We start from the raw sequence: 19,422 nt of genomic DNA, 5'->3' as shown, positions 1-19,422 counted from the left end.
CAGGGACTCTCTCCCCCCCTAACTTTTAGATGGGGGAGGGGGCAAGCCAAATGCCACGCCCTCTCATTGACGAGCTATCTGGGTCCCCTGGTCTTCTCTCCACGGCCCCTTGTTGGCTAATTGCCCCCATAACCTCAAAGAACCATTTCCACACGCCTGTCACATAACGGTACTGGCCACAGCCAGACACATGGGCTGTCTGCCCGGGAGGCAATTAAGGCACCGCTCCGTCCATCAGCGGCTCCCATCCTGACCCCCCCCACCCTGTCCTACCATCCACCCTGCCTGTCCCCATCTCTCTACAATGGGAATCGACTGCAGCCAATGTCCCGGCCGCTTCATTTATTCATTTCGCCGGCACGCAAGCGATGACACGACGCGGCCGAGGCGAGCGCCGGTCTCGTCCAGGCCCGCAGGGACGGGCTGCTGCACTTCGCACATCTCCGCCGAATCGGTACAGCCACTCCCGGTCGCTCGTGCAATATCGCGCCCAGGGGGAAGCCAGGGCATAGCGTGATGTAACTTATTACCGATTCACAAAGTACTTAAAAATCCATGGGTGTGGGAGCAAAGCGCGTTGGCAGATGCCCATTCAGCTATGACACAGAAAGGGCAGCAAGCCAAATGCTGTGCCTCTTAATAGCTGCAACTACTCCAGGAGCTGCTGTCAGTTCGCCATCCTTCGTTACCCAAAATGAGCGACAGCAGTTGTTTGTCCCTCCCACCCAACTTTAAATTAATTCCCACATGCCTCCTGTTCGACTCCATGGGATGACTCCAGAGTGCGGTAGCTGTCAACACCATATGTTGGGAAAGCCTTCTATCATTCCTAGACGTCAGCGTAATTGCAGATTATGGGACGTAACCTTCGATTGCGTACGTGAGCGTTAGCGGCTATAACAGTGTGCGCGCTTCGTGGCGAATACGGCAATAATGGCGTGCGCTATGTCGAGAGGCGAAGTGAAACGACTGCGGCTCGTCGGAATGCACGCTCCACGACACGGCAGACCAACGCGATGGTCAAAAGGCAATGTTTTATTTACACCCATATCGACTCATCACGAGCCAGCCACTGGACTGTAACTGGAGGCAGGCTGCCGACGGGTACATCGCTCGCGCGTTCCGACCGCAGAGAGGTGGAAAGTCCTGCCTGCGTCCGGTGGGGACGGCGGTTTCCATCGTGATTTTTTTTTTCCGCCTATCGTGGCGACCCATGACACGTCGAGCCTCCGATCCCCGAGCGGGAGGACGGAACGCGCGATGGTGCCACGCGACGGTGCGATCGCGTCGCGTGGGGCAGGCGCCACCACGAATGACCGCTGTTGCATCCGGACTTGAAGGACTGGTGGCACGGAGACAGTCGCACAGACGCTTGCCACGTGTAATATGCGTAACACGATCCCGCGGGCAAAGTCAGAGGTGCTCGTGAGCCGCGACTCGGTTACTGCACGAGCAGTGAAATTATTGCAAAGAAGAAAAATATATAAAATTTACTTTTGGCAATTGATTATAGCATAACATTTTTATTCACCAATAGAAGATTAATAAAGTACAAAAATAAAGTTAGCCATAACGCACACGTAAAAAAAAACAACGCAAAACACAAATTATGTTTTTAAAATACAATATAGCACCCAATATTTGTTCAAACGTATTCACAAAGAAGCACAACGAAATCGCACAGGTAGGAGGATGCGCTTCACACAGGTTCACACAGCGAGCGGCCCACGATCCCCACAGCTCTCCTGCCGATGTCGGCGACGAAACGCCCGCGGCATTAACCCTCAGGCGGCTGACGTGGGGCGCCGTGGCCACCCGTACCACCCAGCCGCGGGGGTCCTTCAATCTCTGAAGGAGACGCTCCTAAAAGAGAGAATGAGAAAGCGAGAGACACGTAAAAAAAAACGCACAACGGCTAAACAAAACAAGAAAACATCAAAGTGGCTCTCCACTCCGCTCGGACTCGCGTAGTGGGAGGCCTCGCAGGGCGCGACATGGAGCCTTGCCCCGTGTTTATAAAGGAGGCTCTTAGACGCGGGGCTTAGGAATAGAGAGAGCTCCTTGGCAGCTGCAGATATTAAAGAGGTAGCAAAACACCCTTCACAGGCAACGAAAGGGGAATGGCAACAACCGCCGACTGCTCGGTCGAACCGAGAGATTCCGCAGCACCTCTCCCCGGGGAACTCGTGATTGCGTCAGAATTTAGGGTGAACAAATTTCGAACACGTTCTGAAAGAATCGCGAGAAAGTCATAGGACTGTAAAGTACGTGCGGGCTGGAAACGAGGAAGAGTAATAATATTCATAATACGCGCAAAATGTGATGTTCTAGACAACAAGAGGCGTGACTGTATCCATGGGATGGGTCGTCCCATCGTGCCTTGCGCGGTACGGAGCATCACCACGCTGCGTGTGTAACGCACGCAGCCTTGCGTTGGAGCAACTCAAAATACGGGAGGACCGATCTCATGGGCACATAAACCCTGCAGCCACTCGATGATCTGTGTGCACCACAACGACAAGACATGATAGATTATTGAACTGAACCATGCCCTTCACTTGTGGCAATTCACTGCAGAGTGAGGGGGAGAATCGGCACACGCACGCCTGCTAAACGGGAGTCGGCATTCCCAGCACTCAATGGATGACTCCAGAAAGAAAGACATTTAGACAGTGAGCAAATGCCGTAGCATCTCGTTCCAGTGATGCTATTGGAGTAAATGTTGCACAACCGTCCATTCAGATGAATTAAAAGAGGCTTCGTCTGTTTGATTGAACTCAGGACAACCCTCACGAACATTATTAGTTCGCTTGTTTAGCCAGGAAAGCCTCAGTGGGCTCTTTTCAGGAGGGTCTTTGTGGCAGGCGATGATGTTGCTACATGCAATCCCAATTGAGTGAAGCGCAGGTAAATTTCAGCAATGGGATGTTTGGCCAATACCAGTGACGTTGCGTGTTTGTTTTAGCTCGGGGAGAAGACTGGATAACCCAGTGGAAACTTAATAACACCAGGGGGAGAATATACACAATTCACACAGAGAGGCACCCAAGTTGGGAATCGTACCCTGGGGCTCCTTGCTGTGGAGGCACTGTGCCGACCTGCCGTCCAATAGAAAACGTCACTGTTCTCATATCAATCGGTCGGCCAGTGACAGCACTCGACTATTTTTGGTTGTACAGAGTCAAGGGCTCGTTTTGCCAGGAACTCGGGGCATGAGCTACATGTGACCTATGCCCATTGGCCTACATATTTAAAAAACCCATGGCTACAAATGTTCACCTTGGCCATCACAACGAGATCAGCGCCGCCCGGCGGACACAGAGAGGTATTGCTTCGAATGTTCATGGTGACTGGGCAATTGGGAGGGCGAAGCTAAAGAGAAAGTTTCCGATTACTCATCACGACTTCCCACGGGCAATGCGATGCAGCCGTGCAGGCGACCTGCACCCAACGGAACGCATCTTGAACAGTCGCCCCTTTATATTGCAGATGACAGAAGTCAATTCCGCATGATGACGATGTTCGTGACTGGCTGTCGATACTCGACAAGCCATCGTAAGACTCATGATATGCAGTCTTAGTGACGAGCGTAGTATAAAACAAAGTGAAAGTTTTACGTGGACACAACGCAGGGGCCAAAGCTTTCAAAAGAAGGGGGCCGAAAGGGAAGAGCTGGGATCGAGAGGGGGGGGGGGACTAGGTCAGGGTGACTGGGTGGGGGGCACAAACCGTTCAGGGGAGCGTCCGCGCGGGCTGTGCGAGGAGCGGAGAGGAGAGGACGACGATGTGCCCAGCGACGTGGCCAGGCCGTGACGTCGCAACTCCTGCACCGCGCGCTCCCTGGGGTGGGGGGTGGGGGCCGCACAAGTGTGACGTTCAAGTTTAGCGGCGAAACTCTCCTGTGAGTAAGTGTGGCGCGCCCTTCTAATGGTGCGCATCCCGCGTTCACCAATGCCACTCGGCCGGTGATGTTTTACAACGCAGCTGCGCATTACTGAGCCATTGACATTCATCGAAGCCAATGTTTATATTTAAATTTTTCTATAAATTTCAGCCCGATTGTGCTAGCGGTGTCACGTCATGAGAAGTAGAGGCCACACAGATCTCTCGCGCAGCAGTGCAACCCTTCGTGGAACAAAAGCCCACTGAAGCAGACACCACAGAACTATCCTGAGATCCACCCCAGTTACCTCTGATCTACACAATAGGGGGCAGCACGCTCCCACTCACCCTGCCACCAAAAGTGATGTTCGTCACGTGACATTCAAACCCATATTTAAAATGCTTTAATCACTGTATTCACGGTCCATGTTTGTTTAATGGTTACATAGAAGAAGTAGGACTGACTCCTACTCGCTCCTCTCGCTTGGGTGCCCAATTCAGTTAACCTGGCAGAGGATCTAGATAAGGAATGGCTTCTGTTCGCCTTCAAACAATCAAGGCATTTAAGAATAATAGGGTGAAAATAAGTTTAAAAAAACGAGGGTCCTAACCAAGATGAGTGTGTTACCTATCTATGAAAAACATATTTGTAGTGTTCTTACGACACATATCCACGGTAGTTAACACGGATACAAAACACGGATACAAAACACGGACACAAAACACGACGACCCATGTGACCCCATCCATTGTTGGCAGTGCAATAACAAATCTATAATTATTTTGTACAAAGTTTCTTCGCTGCGGAGATGCACGCCGATGTACGGAACAACGTGAACCGCGAAACGTTATTGGCGACATCGGCGCGTAAAACTTTAGATCGGCGTGCGCTCTCAAGGGAGCGACAAAACAACACTGCGCGCGAGCTTCCTTCAATCCGCGTCGCCGCACTGCGGCGTGCCTGGCGGGGTGCTCTGTGTGGTACCGCCGGAGTCACAGGGAGGCAGAACATTTACCGCTCCAAGCGCAGATTTTTCAGAGGCGTGCCTCGCTGCGGTCGCCGCATACAGCCCGGAGCGTCATGTTTTAGGCACCGCAAATCCATGCCACGTAGCGCCCATGTGGATGTCATTTGATAGCTTTAAAAATAATCAAGTCTTCTTCCCAAATATTTATCCTGATTGTGTCATCAGCGTTATGTCACGAGACCGAGAATCTACTTGCATTAGCGCACAGCAGTGTGACCCCCAGTGGTTTGAGAACATCCCATGGAAGGGGATATCACAGACCCGCTTCTGAGATCCCTTCAAGTGACCTGGGATGCAGAGTAAGGGGGCAGCACTTTCCCCCCTGCTCTGCCACCGAGGGTAATGATCGTCGCATGAAATTTCACTACCACGGTGAACCTTGCTGTGCCATGGCATGCTGTTTAGCCCTGCGGTGTCTCATGGTGCGCTGCACAGTGTTCCGCCTATGCCACGACGAGCTGTGCGGTGCTGTGCCGGGCCGTGCGGCACTGACGCACCTCTCAAAGCGCTCGGTGGTGAGCTGGCGCTTAGTGAGCTCCAGCTCAGACTCGAGCTGCGTGGCCTTGCTGCGAAGCTGGACCACCTCTCTCGACTGACTCACCCTGCACACTCAAACACACGGGGTCGGCACAATTATGACGCGGCTTTGCCCCGATGCCGAGAGTAACCGATGCGTGCCTGCGTCGTCCATTTGTGTGCCGCGGTGATTTAGCGAAGAGTTCCTTGCCGCACCGTGCTTTGTTGTGGTGCATTCTGGGGCATCGTGGGGAGTGCTGTGGTGCCGTGACGCTTTGTGGCGTGCCCCGGCGTGCCGTGGGCGTTGCGGCGTGCCAGTGCGCTCGTGACGCCGCTCGCCACTCACGCTTTGCTGTCGGCGAGCGTGAGCCTCTCCCGCAGGAGGCCGATCTCCGACTCGCGCTCCTGGCTAGACAGGTGGCTGTGGAACTCCTTCTCGCGCCCCGAAGCCAGCAGGGCCTCCAGGCTGCGCACGGCCGCCCGCTCGCTGCCCACCTGCTTGCGCGTCATTTCCACCTCCGTGCGGGTGCTCTCCAGCTCCCCGAGAGCCTGCGCCGCGGACCGAACACAGGCAGAGGGCACAGCGTTGGGCAGCGGCGTTTGATTAAATCGGGTTTCGCAAGTGCAATGAGTTAGCCGAGTTGTTGAGCTAAGCCAAGCCACCAGTGACTCGTATGAACTTTTACTTTTAAATTCAGTCGGCAAAATTTCAGCTCCAAGAACTGTCATGCAACTGTTAGGTCATCAGAAGAGATTTCTGAATTAGCTCTGCAATCGCTCTTTCCTTCCACAGACTGCTCTCTAACAAGAGGCGATGTACGACTCTGCGAGCGCTCCGAATTTATTATTCGTCTCGTATAAAACCAGGCCAAAAGATACAATTGAAAGAGGAGGCTACAGAATATGGAATGTAAGCCACATGGCAGCATGGCAAGGAAGCGCAGTGCTCACACCCTCTTGCTCGTGGCCGTACATGTCCACAGCAGCACTGTTCGGATATCTGGCAAAAACGAGGAAGACTTTGCAGACGAGCACTCTCGTCGCCCACCTCCGACTCACTCGTTCGTGATCGACCTTGGTGGCCGTGAGTTGGCGCGACAGCGTCTCCTTGGCCGAGTCGAGCTTCACGCAGAGCTCCCGCACCGAGGCCAGGTCGGCCTGCGCCGCGCCACGCTCCGCCTGCACCTGCCGCAGCTCGGCCTCGCGCCGCGCCAGCGTCTGCTCCAGCGACGAGGCCTGCGTCTCGTACGCCTGCTGCGCCGCCTCGTGCTGAGCGGGGGCAAAGGGAAAAAGGTGGGGGTGGGGGGCGGCACCATAATTATGTCGTGCGATGGATGGCTACGGTTGCCACTTCCAAGGTCCAAAAAACCGGGACGTGTCTTGGGAAGAAGAAGATTTCACAATACCGGTGGAAGAGGGGCAACTACATCTAAATATATTGTCTTGAGTGCTGTGTTAGTACGCAACTGACAAAAGTCAGGTGCTTTAACGTCCCTGGAAGACTTACAGAGGCAGCGACCTCAAAAGGAGAATGATCCGGGGAAAACCAAAACTGGTGGCAACTCTAGCGACCCGCCCTTGGTGCATACAGAACCACGCAGTCTCGCATTAGACGCTGGCAGCCGCAAGGACAAGCAGAGACCAAGGAAGAGTCCCTTTCGGTCATGGCCACCGTCAAGAGTGGGTCATCTGGCCTGCTGAATAATTAGTCAACAAAGATTGTGTTGCAGTACGGATACAACCAAACCACTTTGCAGCAATGCTGATCCAGTACATCGAATTAACGTCCTCACAATTAAAATTCGGTAAAAAAAAATATTCAAACTTAAAAATTACACGCAAAGGTCGCAAAATCGCTACCTATTGTGAAACTACTGCAGACTATACTCATGTGTGAAATAGCGCCATCCTGAGAGCCTGGCGCTCTAAGGTATGGCACGAATACCAAGAGTCCTAATGAGTCGATTTGATGTGAAGACCGGTACCATCGTACCCGGTATGCGAGCGCGCGTGTGCGTGTGGATGACGTGCAGAGCACATGAGTACGTGTGGTCCGCGTGCGTGAGTGTATGTGTGCACGTTTGCATGTGCGTGTGCGTGCAGTGTGCGTGCGGTCCACGTGCGTGCGTGTATGTGTACACGTTTGCATGTGCGTGCAGTGTGCGTGGATCACGTGCGGACCACGCGCCCCCCACCTCCTGTATCTCGCGCTCGAGGCGCTCGACGTGCTCGCGCAGGTGCCGGCGCTCCGTGTCGGTGGAGAGCAGCTCCAGCCGCACGTTGCTCGTCTGCCCCTCCGCCTCCGTGGCCTTCACCTCCCACGTCTCCGCCTGGTTGCTCGCGCGACGGAACTGCTCCAGCAGCTCGCGGTTCTCGTGTTCCTACGGGCGCGGGGCAGGCGAGACGCGATTACTACAACGTCGTCAAGGACCGTCTACCCACTGCTGGATGATGAGATCAGATTCTGTGCAAGGGCGCGATGGATTGTGGCATCGCAGGACTGATGGGAATTTCAAGAGAATGTCGAGGGCTTCATCCAGCAGTGGACGGACAAGACCTAACAACTACAATTCACACAATAAAATAATCGTCACTGCAGGAATCCATACTCTTTAGTTCTTTCGGTAAAGTCATGTAGGTAGAAAAAATAATAGATCACGACGTTTCGATCGCAACACAAGCAATCGTCATCAGGTGAGACAACTACAGCAAGAAAACTGCTGAAGTAGGCCTACTTCAGCAGTTTTCTAGTATAAAATAAATGTAACCACAAAAACAGATAATTATCCACCGTGCAGCGTCAGCCCCTTCACCGGCCCTGTGCCGCCCTGGCGAGCGAAGGAATTCGAAGCGGGCGGTGGAGACGCACGCAATAAGCACGCGCCGCTGCCCGCGCCGCTGCCCGCGACGCTGCCGGTGACGAGGCAAGAGACGTCCGTTCACGTGTCAGCGCGTAACCGCAGAGCCACCTGCCGCCCCGGGGCCTGTAGCGCGACACCTCCCCGTCGCGCGCACGGCGGCAGGCACAGCGCCCGCCACACAGAACGGTGCGAGCGGCACGCCCCCCCCCCGCCCGCCCGAGCGCGCCTTTTGTTCCTCGCGTCTCTGTCGCCTTCTCCTCCCCCTCCTCCTGTCCGTGTCACTTGACTTTTGTTTGACCGTGAATTACGCTCATTTATTCAAACGGGAAAAACTCGTTTTTTTTTCTCTCACCGTCAATAAGTGTGGACAAAGAGAGAGAATATTGGATTATCCTCTGAAGCTTGCCGTGGTCAGATGACATCGTGACGCCGCGATCTCTGAGAATCCAGTCAGCAGTATAAATGGGTACACCGCAGTGAGCTGATCGGCAGGTCACATGTGATGGGGTAAAGTGTGGGTACTCACACCTCTGGCCAGTGGAGAAGAGAAGGTCAACTTCCCTCTCGAGGGGCTGTCACCCTAGTAGAGGCCCTCTCACCAGCAGTGGCGTGAGCAAGAAATTGCAGAGCTGCGCCTTTAATCCATATATAATGCCAGCAGGAGTTTGTATTTACCTCGAGGCTAATGATAATGAACAAGACGGAATTAACAGAGACAAAGTGCCACCGGAGGGACAATGCAAACGAGACGGCGCAAACAAGACAAACGGGAGGCGATGATTGCATCGAATCGTGACCCCAACTTATCGACTTATCAGGGAAGGTGAATATTAGCATCCCCAGTGCTTACGCTCTACAGAAGCACTACAACCGCTTCATTAACTAGCTTCACCGAAGACTGTTGCTAAATGTGGTATTCAAATTAAGAATCCATACACGCACTGACGCACGTGTTCAAGAAGCGATGTTCACGGATTCTTGTCCATTGTATTCAATCGGCTGTGTGGGATCCCTGCAGCCGCTGCAGCTGCTACATCCACCACGAGGTCAAACGACAAAAGTCAATCGATCCTTGAATGGAGATGCGTTCCCGAATTTTGGTAACTCATGGAATCGCGACGGCGGGCGATACGCTTACGTGCTGTTTGCTTGGCACGATGAGGTGCTGCCAACACCAGAAACCTGCGCCCGTCCCGCGTGCCCGACACCGCCACACGTACCTTGCCGGCAAGGAGCGCCTCCACGCGCGCCACCTCCGCCACGTAATCCTGCACCTTGAGCTTGAGCTGCTCGCGCTGCTGCAGCGCGTCCTCCAGCTCGTGGTTCACCGTCTGCCGTGGTCCGGCGCGAGAGGAGGCGAGAGACGGGAGGGGGAGGAACGGAGGACGGAACACAACGCGTTAACAGTAAGCAGTTTTAATTTATTAGCCACTATGTGGGATTATTATTACAATGTACAGTAATTGTCAGAGCTTCTTTCTGCTAGCTAGCGGCACCCTGTTCAGTTTTGGTCATGTGTCTCTCTCTTTGGTTGACCCTACCCATCAGGTTACTGGCAAGGTAACCTGGCTGCGTGGAGGAGGCCCTAGGCCTAGGCCTCCTGGCTGGAGCAGACCGACAGCTGCTGTCAAGAGTTTCTACAAACGAGAAAGGAGTTCGTGGTCAAAATGACCCTCTTTGCATCCTCGACAAATGCTACGACGTGACTTGAATGCAGTACAGCAAAACAAGGCACAGCAATGTAACTGTGCACACACGAGGAGGTGGGGGCGGAGGTGGGGGGCAGCACCTGGTTCTCGCGCGTCATGGTGACCAGGTCATCCTGCAGGCGGTGGTTCTCGCGGACGGCCACCTCGCGGCCGTGCCCCGTTTCGCTGAGCTCGACGCTCACCGAGTCGAGCTGGCGCCGCAGCGACACCACCTCGCGCTCGCGCCCGCCCAGCGAGTCACGAGCGCGGCTGCGGGCAGGATGCACGCGCAGACGCGCGAAGGCGCGGACGCAGAAACATACGCACACACACGCGCGCAAGTGTGAGCAACTCCCCCATGGGACAAATACTATGATGGCATTATATACAATACTCTATAATAACCACAAATAATAACAGAATTTACCCCTATTTGTACAATCCACTGCTGGATGAAGGCCTCTCCACAGAGTGGGAGTTGTTTGACTTCACCACCTCTTGGTCGCCAACTACTTGTTGCGTGTCATTACGTGTTCAGGCACACCAACGAGTGTCCCGGAGTGAGCGCGTTTCATCCACAAGCACGGCACACAGACTCACTCGAGCGTCGACTGCAGCTCGGACGCCGTCACCCGCAGGTCTCCGATGCTCTTATCCTGTCCACACAAACGACGCAAAAAACGTCAACCGCCAGCGCGCCCACTCCCCGACACCGCAAGTCTCCGACGCGCCGCTTGGGCGGCGAGGTACGTACGCACGTTGAACTTCTTTTGCACCGTACGAAGCCAACCGCGCTAATCGGAGGTGCGTTTCCCGGCTCCCACCTTCTGCGCGAGCCTCTCCTCCAGGACGACGATGGCCTCCGTCTTGTCGTCCACGGCCTCTTGGAGGCCGTCCTTCTCGCGGTCCAGATCAGAGACGGCCGCGCGCAGCGACGCCACCTCCTCGCGCAGGTTCGCGTTGTGCCGAGTCAGCTCAGCTGCCGCCCGCGGGCACGACACGCCACCCCGATTAGTCACGTCGCACCAGCACGACGCTCTCCCCCGTCTTCTGATAGCGTCGTCGTCGTCACCAGCTAAGATCAAATCGACTGTGAAATCTACAAATATTTAAGTAATATAAGTTATTTAACAGTTGCTTATTTACGAACAAGTTATTTAGTCAGGAAAGCATTGCTGAGTCTTAAGACCCTGTTACACAATTTTATTTATGAGTTTCTTTTGGCTTAGATCGTGGAGGTATAATGTAATTTTTTACCGATATCCCTCCACCACTCGACAAATGTCTGCACACGTGACTAATCATCTGTACCTCTCAGCTCCAGGTTTCTTATCCCTCTTTTGTTGAACACAAAGCTATATCTCTTTGGCTCGGTGAGCCAAATCTCTCGTCGGGCCACTCTCACAGCTTCCACGGGCCACATCTGGCCCACGGGCCTCCAATTGAGTAACCCCGACATAAACAACGCACAGCGACTTTCTTCGGTACCGATTTTGTCGTCGAGCCTGGCGCCCCGGTCCTGCGTGGACTGCAGCTCGGCGGACTTGGCAACGAGGCGGCGCTGCACCTCCGAGACGGCCTCCTCCGCTTGCTCGTTCAGAAGCCTGCGCCACCGCCACCGCACCGCCAAACGTTAGCGCCCTCTCCCGAGCGTCTCCGAGCGACCGACTCCACGCTCTACCATGACTTCACTACGCGATGTCAGCAGGGCCACCGTCGTCATCATCACCGCCACGCATGATCAATACACCGTTGGATGAGGGCCTCTCCAACGCCGTGCAGGACGTCGGGGTTATTTTACCTTACTTCTCCACGCCGCGCCAATCTGGGCTGATGAAGACCGGAGCATAAACAAAATATTTTGCTCTACTGCTCTCTCCTGCCCACCATAGGGTATCATAAAACACCTAACTTTGCATTGCAGAGAAATGTGGTTCGGTGCAGTGCAGAATAGTGGTCCACTGTAAAGTGCAGTGGTGCGGAGTGCAGCACAGTGCAGTGCTGCCCCACACTCTGCGAACCTCAGGGAGCCGAGCTCGGACTTGTGCCGCGCAAGCTCGTCCTCCCGCTCGGCCAGCCTGCGCGCCTGACCCTTGACCTCCTCCTCCAGCCCGGCCACCGAGTCTTTGAGGGCGGCGCTTCGAGCGCGCAGGTCCGAGCGCTCTCCCTCCAACTGCTCACAGACCCCGGTCGCGCGCGCTGGCAGTGAGCAACTAAACCTGGAATGTTTTTATCACAATTTCCCCTAACTTTATCCCGATTGTGCTGTTCGCGTTGGTGGATCGCATAAACGTTGCAGCTATTCATAAATCTCGCAGAGCAGTGCAACTGACAATGCCAGATAACAGCTCATGGAAGTGGACACTACAGAACTACCTCCTTCTGATATCCCTTCATAGGCCTTCTAGTCCACACAATAGGTTGGGGGGGGCAGCACTTTCAAATGTGAATTAAATGTACAACGCCTGTACAAAATATTTAAACAGACGCTCGACATGACAGTCTCAAGTCGGGTACGGGTGTGACGCAAGCGCTGCCAACTCCGCGTTAACCTTGATGCCAAGCGTCGGGCGACTCTCACCGTAAGAGCGTTCGCCTCCACGTCCTCCAGCCGCTGCTCCAGCCTCGCCCGCTCGCTGATCGCCGTCTCCTGCGCAATCTGCCACGCGCACCGACGATGAGAAAATGCAAAAAATAAATCTGTTTTATCTCAATTGTACTGTCGGCACCACGTAATGAGCTGAAGCCACTTCCGATGTCTCTTCTAGTGACCTCCGTTCCGCACAGCAGGGGGTGAAACTTAAACCCACTTAATTTAAGTGCAGAACTAAATTAAATAAGAACTAATTAGATTTTTGTGTTGCGTGCAGTCATTGGTCAAGAAACCATCCACTCACTACGGCTCTCTGGCCTCTGGACCACCCGGACACCTCATATGTGATTGGGTGCATTATGGGTGATTTGATCAGAGGCAACACCCAAAGATACCCTCGTATGTTTGCTACTTATCAAACATCCTTACAAACAAACGATATCAGCTGTGCGTGCACGTGCTCAGAATGTAAAGCTACAGGAGGGGCAAAGGGGTTGTGGTTTGGTTTTGCCGGGAGGGCCCGGAGTGCTTGCGGCACCTGTAGCCGCTGGCGCAGGCTGTCGCGCTCGGTCGTCATGCGTCTCAGGTCGGCGATGGCGTCGTCCCGCTCGCGCTCCACGCGCCGCAGCACGGCCTGGGCGCCCAGCCCCGCGCGCGCCGACTTGGGGCTCCGCACGGCTTCCCGGCGCAGGCGGGTGAGCTCCTCCTGGGACTGGGGTAATACAAACGCACAAAGGCACACGCGTAAAAACAAAGAACCCCCTGCACCTATTAAGGGAGGTGCGTCATACACACATATACCGTATATACGCATACACACAAAAGACAAAGATCAATCGTATGCAACCATAGAGACTGTGGCAAGTGCTGTTAGCGAGCACCTATTAAGCCCGGTGCATTCCCAGTGCCAAAGTTTATACATTCTACTAGGTACTTGTTGTTTATATCCGAGTCAACCTAGGTGAGGCCTGCTACCAGTTCTGATATTACAATTGGCTGGGAACCGACCTCAGGTCACCAGATTTGTAGAGCAGGGTGCTACATAACCACTACGCCACCGCTCCCCATATGCGTATACACTCACACAACACACGGGCCTATTGACAAGCGCTGGCTGAGCCTTACTGCTCCGGTCCCACCCACTGCCTGTAGGCCCCTAGTGAGGGGACGGGGGGGGCGGGGGGGGGGTGCGGGGGGGTGCCCTCTCACCTGCTGGTAGAGAGAGTTGGTCTTGTCGCGCTCGGCCGTGAGCACCTTCACGTTGCCCTGGATCTCGGCGATGTGGCGCTCGAACTTGTCCAGCATGCCCTGTAGCTCGTCACGCTCCCGCGTCACCTGCACCAGCCTAGACTCGTAGGTGCCGCCCTGCCGGGGCAACACCGCGCGGCGCCGTTCACTCTCACGCGGAACCCGCACTCCGCAGGTGGCTATGGCGCGCGGCCGGTAATCTGGTGCCGCGGATTGGCAGATCGCGTAAATGTTGCTAAACTCCCTGCACGTGGGCGTGGAGGAGGCGCCATTCTCTGGCTTGCCAGGAGGTGGTAAAGCAAGTGTGGACTAATCTCCATCAGTCCCATTCGTATGGGATATAGTTTGGCCCCCTCGCACGTGTGGGTTTTCTCCGGTTACTCTGATTCCCTTCCACAAGTATAAACACTAATTCATTGGCTGAACACATCTTAATACATAGAGGACGGATGAAATCAGCGTGTGCGCAGGAGCTAGATGGATTGTTACACCGCGTGACTGTGATAGATGGCGAGAGCTTGCGGGGTCTTTCATCCAGCAATGGGACGGGGATCAAGGCAGCCGCACGGCAAAGATGACGACAGTAGCCTTAACAACCGATGGCAGCCGCACGGCCCGCAACGCCCGCGTCCCCACCCAGCGCCAACCTTGACGGGGGAGGTGCGGCTCGGGCTGCGGTGGCGCGTGGGGCTGCGCGTGGGGCTCGAGGCGCCGGCCCGCAGCAGCGCCGCCAGGCGGTCCGCCTCGGCGCGGAAGTGGTCCCTCTCCTCCTCGAGCGTGCGCACGAACGAGTCGAGGCGCGACGGCGACACGCGCTCCTTGCCGCAGCCGCCGCCGTTGCGTCGCTTCAGCCGCTCCACCTCCAGCACCAGCTCGCGCTCTGCGCAGGAGCCAGTGCCAAAGGAAAACCACGGCAAAGTGGAAGGGGTGGGGGAGATTAAGTAACAAATGTTAGAATGCCGAGGAAGAGTATCGGTGATTGCTGTTAGCAGTCATGGTGCAAGCTGTTTAAAAGACGTACATTTTTAGAAGGCGTGTGTTTTTAATGCGTCTGTGAAAACATGAATAGATTCTTGCTAGCAACACTTGCAAGGGCGTTGGAAGTGGTCCACGGATTGACTCATTGCAGTAACTACAATTTAGGGTAGTTTTAATTTTGGAAAATATGTCTTATTGTTGCATGGCGGTTCGATTGACAATGGTCCGTGTCTCCATAAAATTCGGGACCCACTGGTCTGGAAGGCTACACGTGGAACCTCCGCCTTTGCATTTGTAGTGTGGAGCAGCAGTCAGGGCCTGTGCAGCGATCCCCGAGGCCTGGTGAGCTCAGAGTGTGGCGACGTGCCAGTGACGGTGAGCTTGTTGAGCCGGTTGCTGAGCCGCTGCTTCTCGTCCTGCGCCGAGTCGAGCAGCTCGGAGAGCCGGCGGCTTTCGGTGGCGCGAGACTCCAGCTCCACGCGCAGCCTCACCACCTCCGCCTCCGCCTCGCCCGACTCCTGGAGCCGCACACGCACGCACGCACACGCGTGTGCACCACGTCCTCAACGTACCGGGCTAATTCAGGGGTGGGGTTCCCCCCGGGAGATCTGTTTCCTTAACAAAACCCCGTTATTTCCATGTCATGCGTATTTGAAACTCGCGTATCTTTTGTTAAGCTTACGGATCTCAGCTTAGCAACTTTATCCTCATATGCTTCAACTTCTCTCTGCAGATGCTTGTTTTCAGACTGCAACGAGAGAGCACGATTCATGTTACAACAAATAAAGCCAACTCGGCGCGTTGAATGTTCGACCGTATTTTGATCTGATGGGGACAATCGCCATTAAAACCCCCAGGGTAACAAGAGTGTTTCAAGTTTAGATTGCTTAACTCGGTGAGAACTCAAGAGTCCAGGATAGTCTTATTTGCAAGAGTGGAATGGGTCACCAAAATTACAAAATTTAAACAAATACCAATCGGAACAAAAACATTATCACGTGAGGAATTGAGAATATTGCAAATATAATTCCCTGCAGCAAACATTTGCGACTGTCAAGATGCTGGAAGGGTTTGCAAGTTTTAGAGATGAAGGCGAGGACATGTTTGCAATCATTGCACCCTGATCTTAGTGGACCGGTAAGTGTAAGAAGACCGACTATAAGATCGAGACTGGGATGTGTTTGCAACGGTTTTATGCTGGGATGGATTTGCAAGTATTCGAGATCAAGGCTGGGTATGTATGAAAACACTCCTCCGCAACCAGAGTGTATTTATAGGCATAAGAGAGTCGGTGCCAGTGTGGGCTTGTGGCTGTGGGTTTATGGCCGTCTAATTGAGGCTGGAGGCAGCATTTGCAAGTTATGGCGCAAGTTGCAAGTTGTGGCGCCGCGGTGGCTAGGAGATGTTAACTCCCTCGCCTGGTATACAGGAGGTCGTGGGTTCAATCCAAACCCTGACGCCTGCTGTATATTTGGAGTTTGCATGTTCTCACTGTGGTCATGTGGATTTTTTCTCCGTGTCCTCCATTTTTTCCCACCGCATTTAGACCCAACGTGCGTTTAGAGTATTTGGCTGCTATAAATGTCCATACAATAAGCCACTTGGTTGAGCTATCATTTGGCCAGGTGGCTTCTGAAAAAGAGCTACATAGCTCGGAAGGCCTTTCCCGGTAAAACAAAATTGTAATTTAGTTGAAGTCGCACGGTGTCGACGGCGCGCGGAGCAACCTTGGCGGTGTCGAGCTCTCGGCGAGCGGAGAGCAGCGTGGAGTCGCGCTCGCGCTCCATCTGCTGCGCGAGCGCGTCGATGTCGGTGAGTTCGCGGCACAGCTCCTCGTTGCGCACGCTCAGCTCCGCCGCCTCGCACTCCTTGCTGTGCTCGCGCTCCGAGAGGCGCGACGTGCGCTCCTGCAGGTCGCAGTTCACCTGCTGAAGGTACTCCACCTGCCACGCGTCCAAAGGGGTCGGCGGACGGGAAAAGAACCGTCCAAGGTATTTGAAAATATATATTTAGTTAATTGTTTTCTTTTTCCCCCCCTCTAATTATAGTCCAACTGCACTAATTGCATCTTGTCATGAGATTAACCAAAAAACGAGGAAGAAAAATCATGTATACGCATGGAATACAGGCGACCCCCGCACCTACGACCTAATTGGTTCATGAACGACGGTCGCAAATCGAATCTTTATTTCCCAATGTTATACATTGGGTTCCGTTCCTGGAAACCCATTTACATACCATAAACATACCAAAATTGACCAGGGAAATAAATGAAAATAACCCTAACAAACATTTATAGTAACTTAACATAACTTTTACAATCATGTAGTAAGTAAAGACAAACACTTACAATCCTTAAGTACTTTTCTCCACATGCATCACATTTCCTCTTCTAAGACGTGGTAAAAGGCGAAAGTTCTTCAAAATTTTATGAAAATATACAAAATAAGTGAAGAGCGTTGAGAACGAGATGCTCTCTGCGCAGTTGCAGACTGTCAGGCGAGACTTCGTGAGTCGTAAGTCGGGGGTCACCTCTATGTAATCTATTCTCAACATGAGTTTGTCCTTGCAATAATTGAATTGGGGTTACCAATGTTAAGTTTCAAAATGCACAACAAGATGATGGCACATGGGCAGGCAGGCAGGCAAGCAAGCAGACATGGCCAGACACACAGACAAGATAAAGCTAATGCATGAATGCTCTCGACTTTAGTTGGAAGGCATTAAAAACGTTAATCTGGCAAACGCTGCACCACCTTGCGCCAGGGAATAGCTCAAGACCAAATGTTTCTTGAAGACGTTGCCCTATGCCTGTGCAGCCTTACTCTGCTACACGTGCAAAGGCTGGGCGAGGGGTGATTGTGGTTGCGGAGGTGGTTGGAGGTCCATCACGACGGGCTCACCTGCAGGTTGAGGTGAGATATGAGTTTCTCGTTGCTGCGGTTCTTGGCTTCGAGGGAGACGACATCGTGCGGAAGCCCCCCGCTGAGCGTGCGTCCCAGACGATCGATCTCGCGGTCTCTATCCTCCATCTCCACGTGTAAACACAGAGAGATTCCACGCTTACATGGTGAATCAGGATAGTATTTAAGTCTGAGTTAAATCTTGACTTAATGCTTTCGTGACCGCAGGAATTCACATTCTTTGGATCTTTCGGTAAAGTCACGTAGATAGGTTCAAGGAAAATAACAAAAAATAACCAAAAACTATTTTCTTTGAACCTATCTACGTGACTTTACCGAAAGACCCAAAGAATAAGTCTGAGTTCATTTAGGGATGGCCCAGATCATGTTCAGACACCCACGTGTCACACAGCGCTTGTGTCTGGGCGAGGTGCCAATTCACGCCAGGTGGAATAGCAAAGGCTCGCCAGCAGGAGATTCACGGGGACAGATCCTAATGTTACGGGTTAACTATTCGGGCGACCTTCAGATATAGCACCCACACTTCCCACTTCCTTGTTGGTCTAGCTGGGAGACACACACAAAGATCGCCCCTATAGCCCCAAGCACTTTGGGTGGGTGTCTTTGTGTGTGTCTCCCATCAGTGGGGTGGGTGGTCAACACCACGCCAGGCCGCCACACTGCACGAGGTACTCAGTTGAGGCCGGGTTGGCCTAGGGGTGGCAAAGTCGGGTCACCGGGTTCGTAGCACAGTGTGCTAACCACTACGCTACCGCTGCCCACAAAGGTCACACACACAAACATATGTACATGCACTAAACACATTAAAATCAACTGTACATGCACCAAGCAATCGCAAGTGCCCACATTGCATGCACATACACAACCATATAAACTTTTTTCTTCCTGATGACGAACGCTTGTGTTGCAATCGAAACGTCGTAGTTTTTTGTTATTTTTTGTTATTTTCTTTGAACCTATCTACGTGACTTTACCGAAAGACCCAAGAAAAAAACTATTTCTGTTGAAAGTGAAATCTGTGCAAATGTTTTCTTAATCATCAGCCATGATAAATCCACTGCTAGATGAATGCCTTCTGAAGTCGTCACCGGCACTCACGGGTAACAATGCACCTAGCACGTGCACACGAGCAAATATCCTCGCTCCATCTCCATGGTCGACGCATCCCTCGGGAGAAAAACATTTTAAAAGAGGCCACCATGTCGACACATGTTGGCTCTTTAGCTCCGTGCCACTGCAAAGTCATGGCCTGGAGGTGGGAGGCACCCGTTTGCAACTTCTTGGGGAGCCCTCTCATCCAGACAAACTCGGCTCTATCTCCGGGGCCATTAAACGCTGAAACGACCTGTCCCATGCCAGCCGTTACCGGCACAAAGCGACGTCTCCACGGAGACCGGCCGGCAATGCCCACAACTCACAGGCCCGGCCCATGTCCCACTTACCGGGAAGGAATTCCTGCAAAATGCAGATGGGCGGAACAGCTCGTGTGAGGATTCTCGGATGGATGCATCTCAGACCGGCACGCAGCATGCACTTGCATACCTTCTTTGAGCCTATGAGCAAGCCACCCGGGAATGTGCCCCACCTCGTCAGCTATCAGAAGCTAAGCAGGCTAAAGCCTGGAGAGTGTGTGGGTGGGTGTCCGCAGCGCATAAAGCCTGCGGAGCTACATTGTCAGCAGACGGTGGTGTTGTACTGTAGTAT

General features: G+C 53.5%; 1 protein-coding gene across 2 annotated transcripts in view; it reads right to left on the bottom strand.

The window, feature by feature from the left end:
• Positions 1 to 1,079: 1,079 nt before the first annotated feature.
• TSGA10 (testis specific 10) overlaps positions 1,080 to 19,422 on the bottom strand; it is a 32,396-nt gene continuing 14,053 nt past the window's right edge. For both annotated transcript variants that reach the window (XM_078863330.1, XM_078863331.1), the window contains 20 exons: positions 17,698 to 17,826; positions 16,522 to 16,737; positions 15,477 to 15,542; positions 15,162 to 15,312; positions 14,464 to 14,696; positions 13,778 to 13,933; positions 13,107 to 13,280; positions 12,557 to 12,634; positions 11,997 to 12,148; positions 11,464 to 11,579; positions 10,800 to 10,954; positions 10,576 to 10,631; positions 10,077 to 10,245; positions 9,508 to 9,618; positions 7,622 to 7,807; positions 6,486 to 6,695; positions 5,773 to 5,975; positions 5,408 to 5,512; positions 3,730 to 3,840; positions 1,080 to 1,863 (listed from right to left, as the gene is read on the bottom strand). In XM_078863330.1, the coding sequence (XP_078719456.1) occupies positions 1,842 to 1,863; positions 3,730 to 3,840; positions 5,408 to 5,512; positions 5,773 to 5,975; positions 6,486 to 6,695; positions 7,622 to 7,807; positions 9,508 to 9,618; positions 10,077 to 10,245; positions 10,576 to 10,631; positions 10,800 to 10,954; positions 11,464 to 11,579; positions 11,997 to 12,148; positions 12,557 to 12,634; positions 13,107 to 13,280; positions 13,778 to 13,933; positions 14,464 to 14,696; positions 15,162 to 15,312; positions 15,477 to 15,542; positions 16,522 to 16,737; positions 17,698 to 17,826 (2,799 nt within the window). In that variant the 3' untranslated portion in view covers positions 1,080 to 1,841. The remainder of the gene's footprint in view (positions 1,864 to 3,729; positions 3,841 to 5,407; positions 5,513 to 5,772; positions 5,976 to 6,485; positions 6,696 to 7,621; positions 7,808 to 9,507; positions 9,619 to 10,076; positions 10,246 to 10,575; positions 10,632 to 10,799; positions 10,955 to 11,463; positions 11,580 to 11,996; positions 12,149 to 12,556; positions 12,635 to 13,106; positions 13,281 to 13,777; positions 13,934 to 14,463; positions 14,697 to 15,161; positions 15,313 to 15,476; positions 15,543 to 16,521; positions 16,738 to 17,697; positions 17,827 to 19,422) is intronic.

The sequence above is a fragment of the Lampetra fluviatilis genome, chromosome 15 (assembly GCF_964198595.1).
Source record: "Lampetra fluviatilis chromosome 15, kcLamFluv1.1, whole genome shotgun sequence".
Taxonomy (NCBI): domain Eukaryota; kingdom Metazoa; phylum Chordata; class Hyperoartia; order Petromyzontiformes; family Petromyzontidae; genus Lampetra; species Lampetra fluviatilis.
The sequence above is the reverse complement of the archived record's forward strand: the minus strand, read 5'-3'. Positions and strand labels throughout refer to the sequence as shown.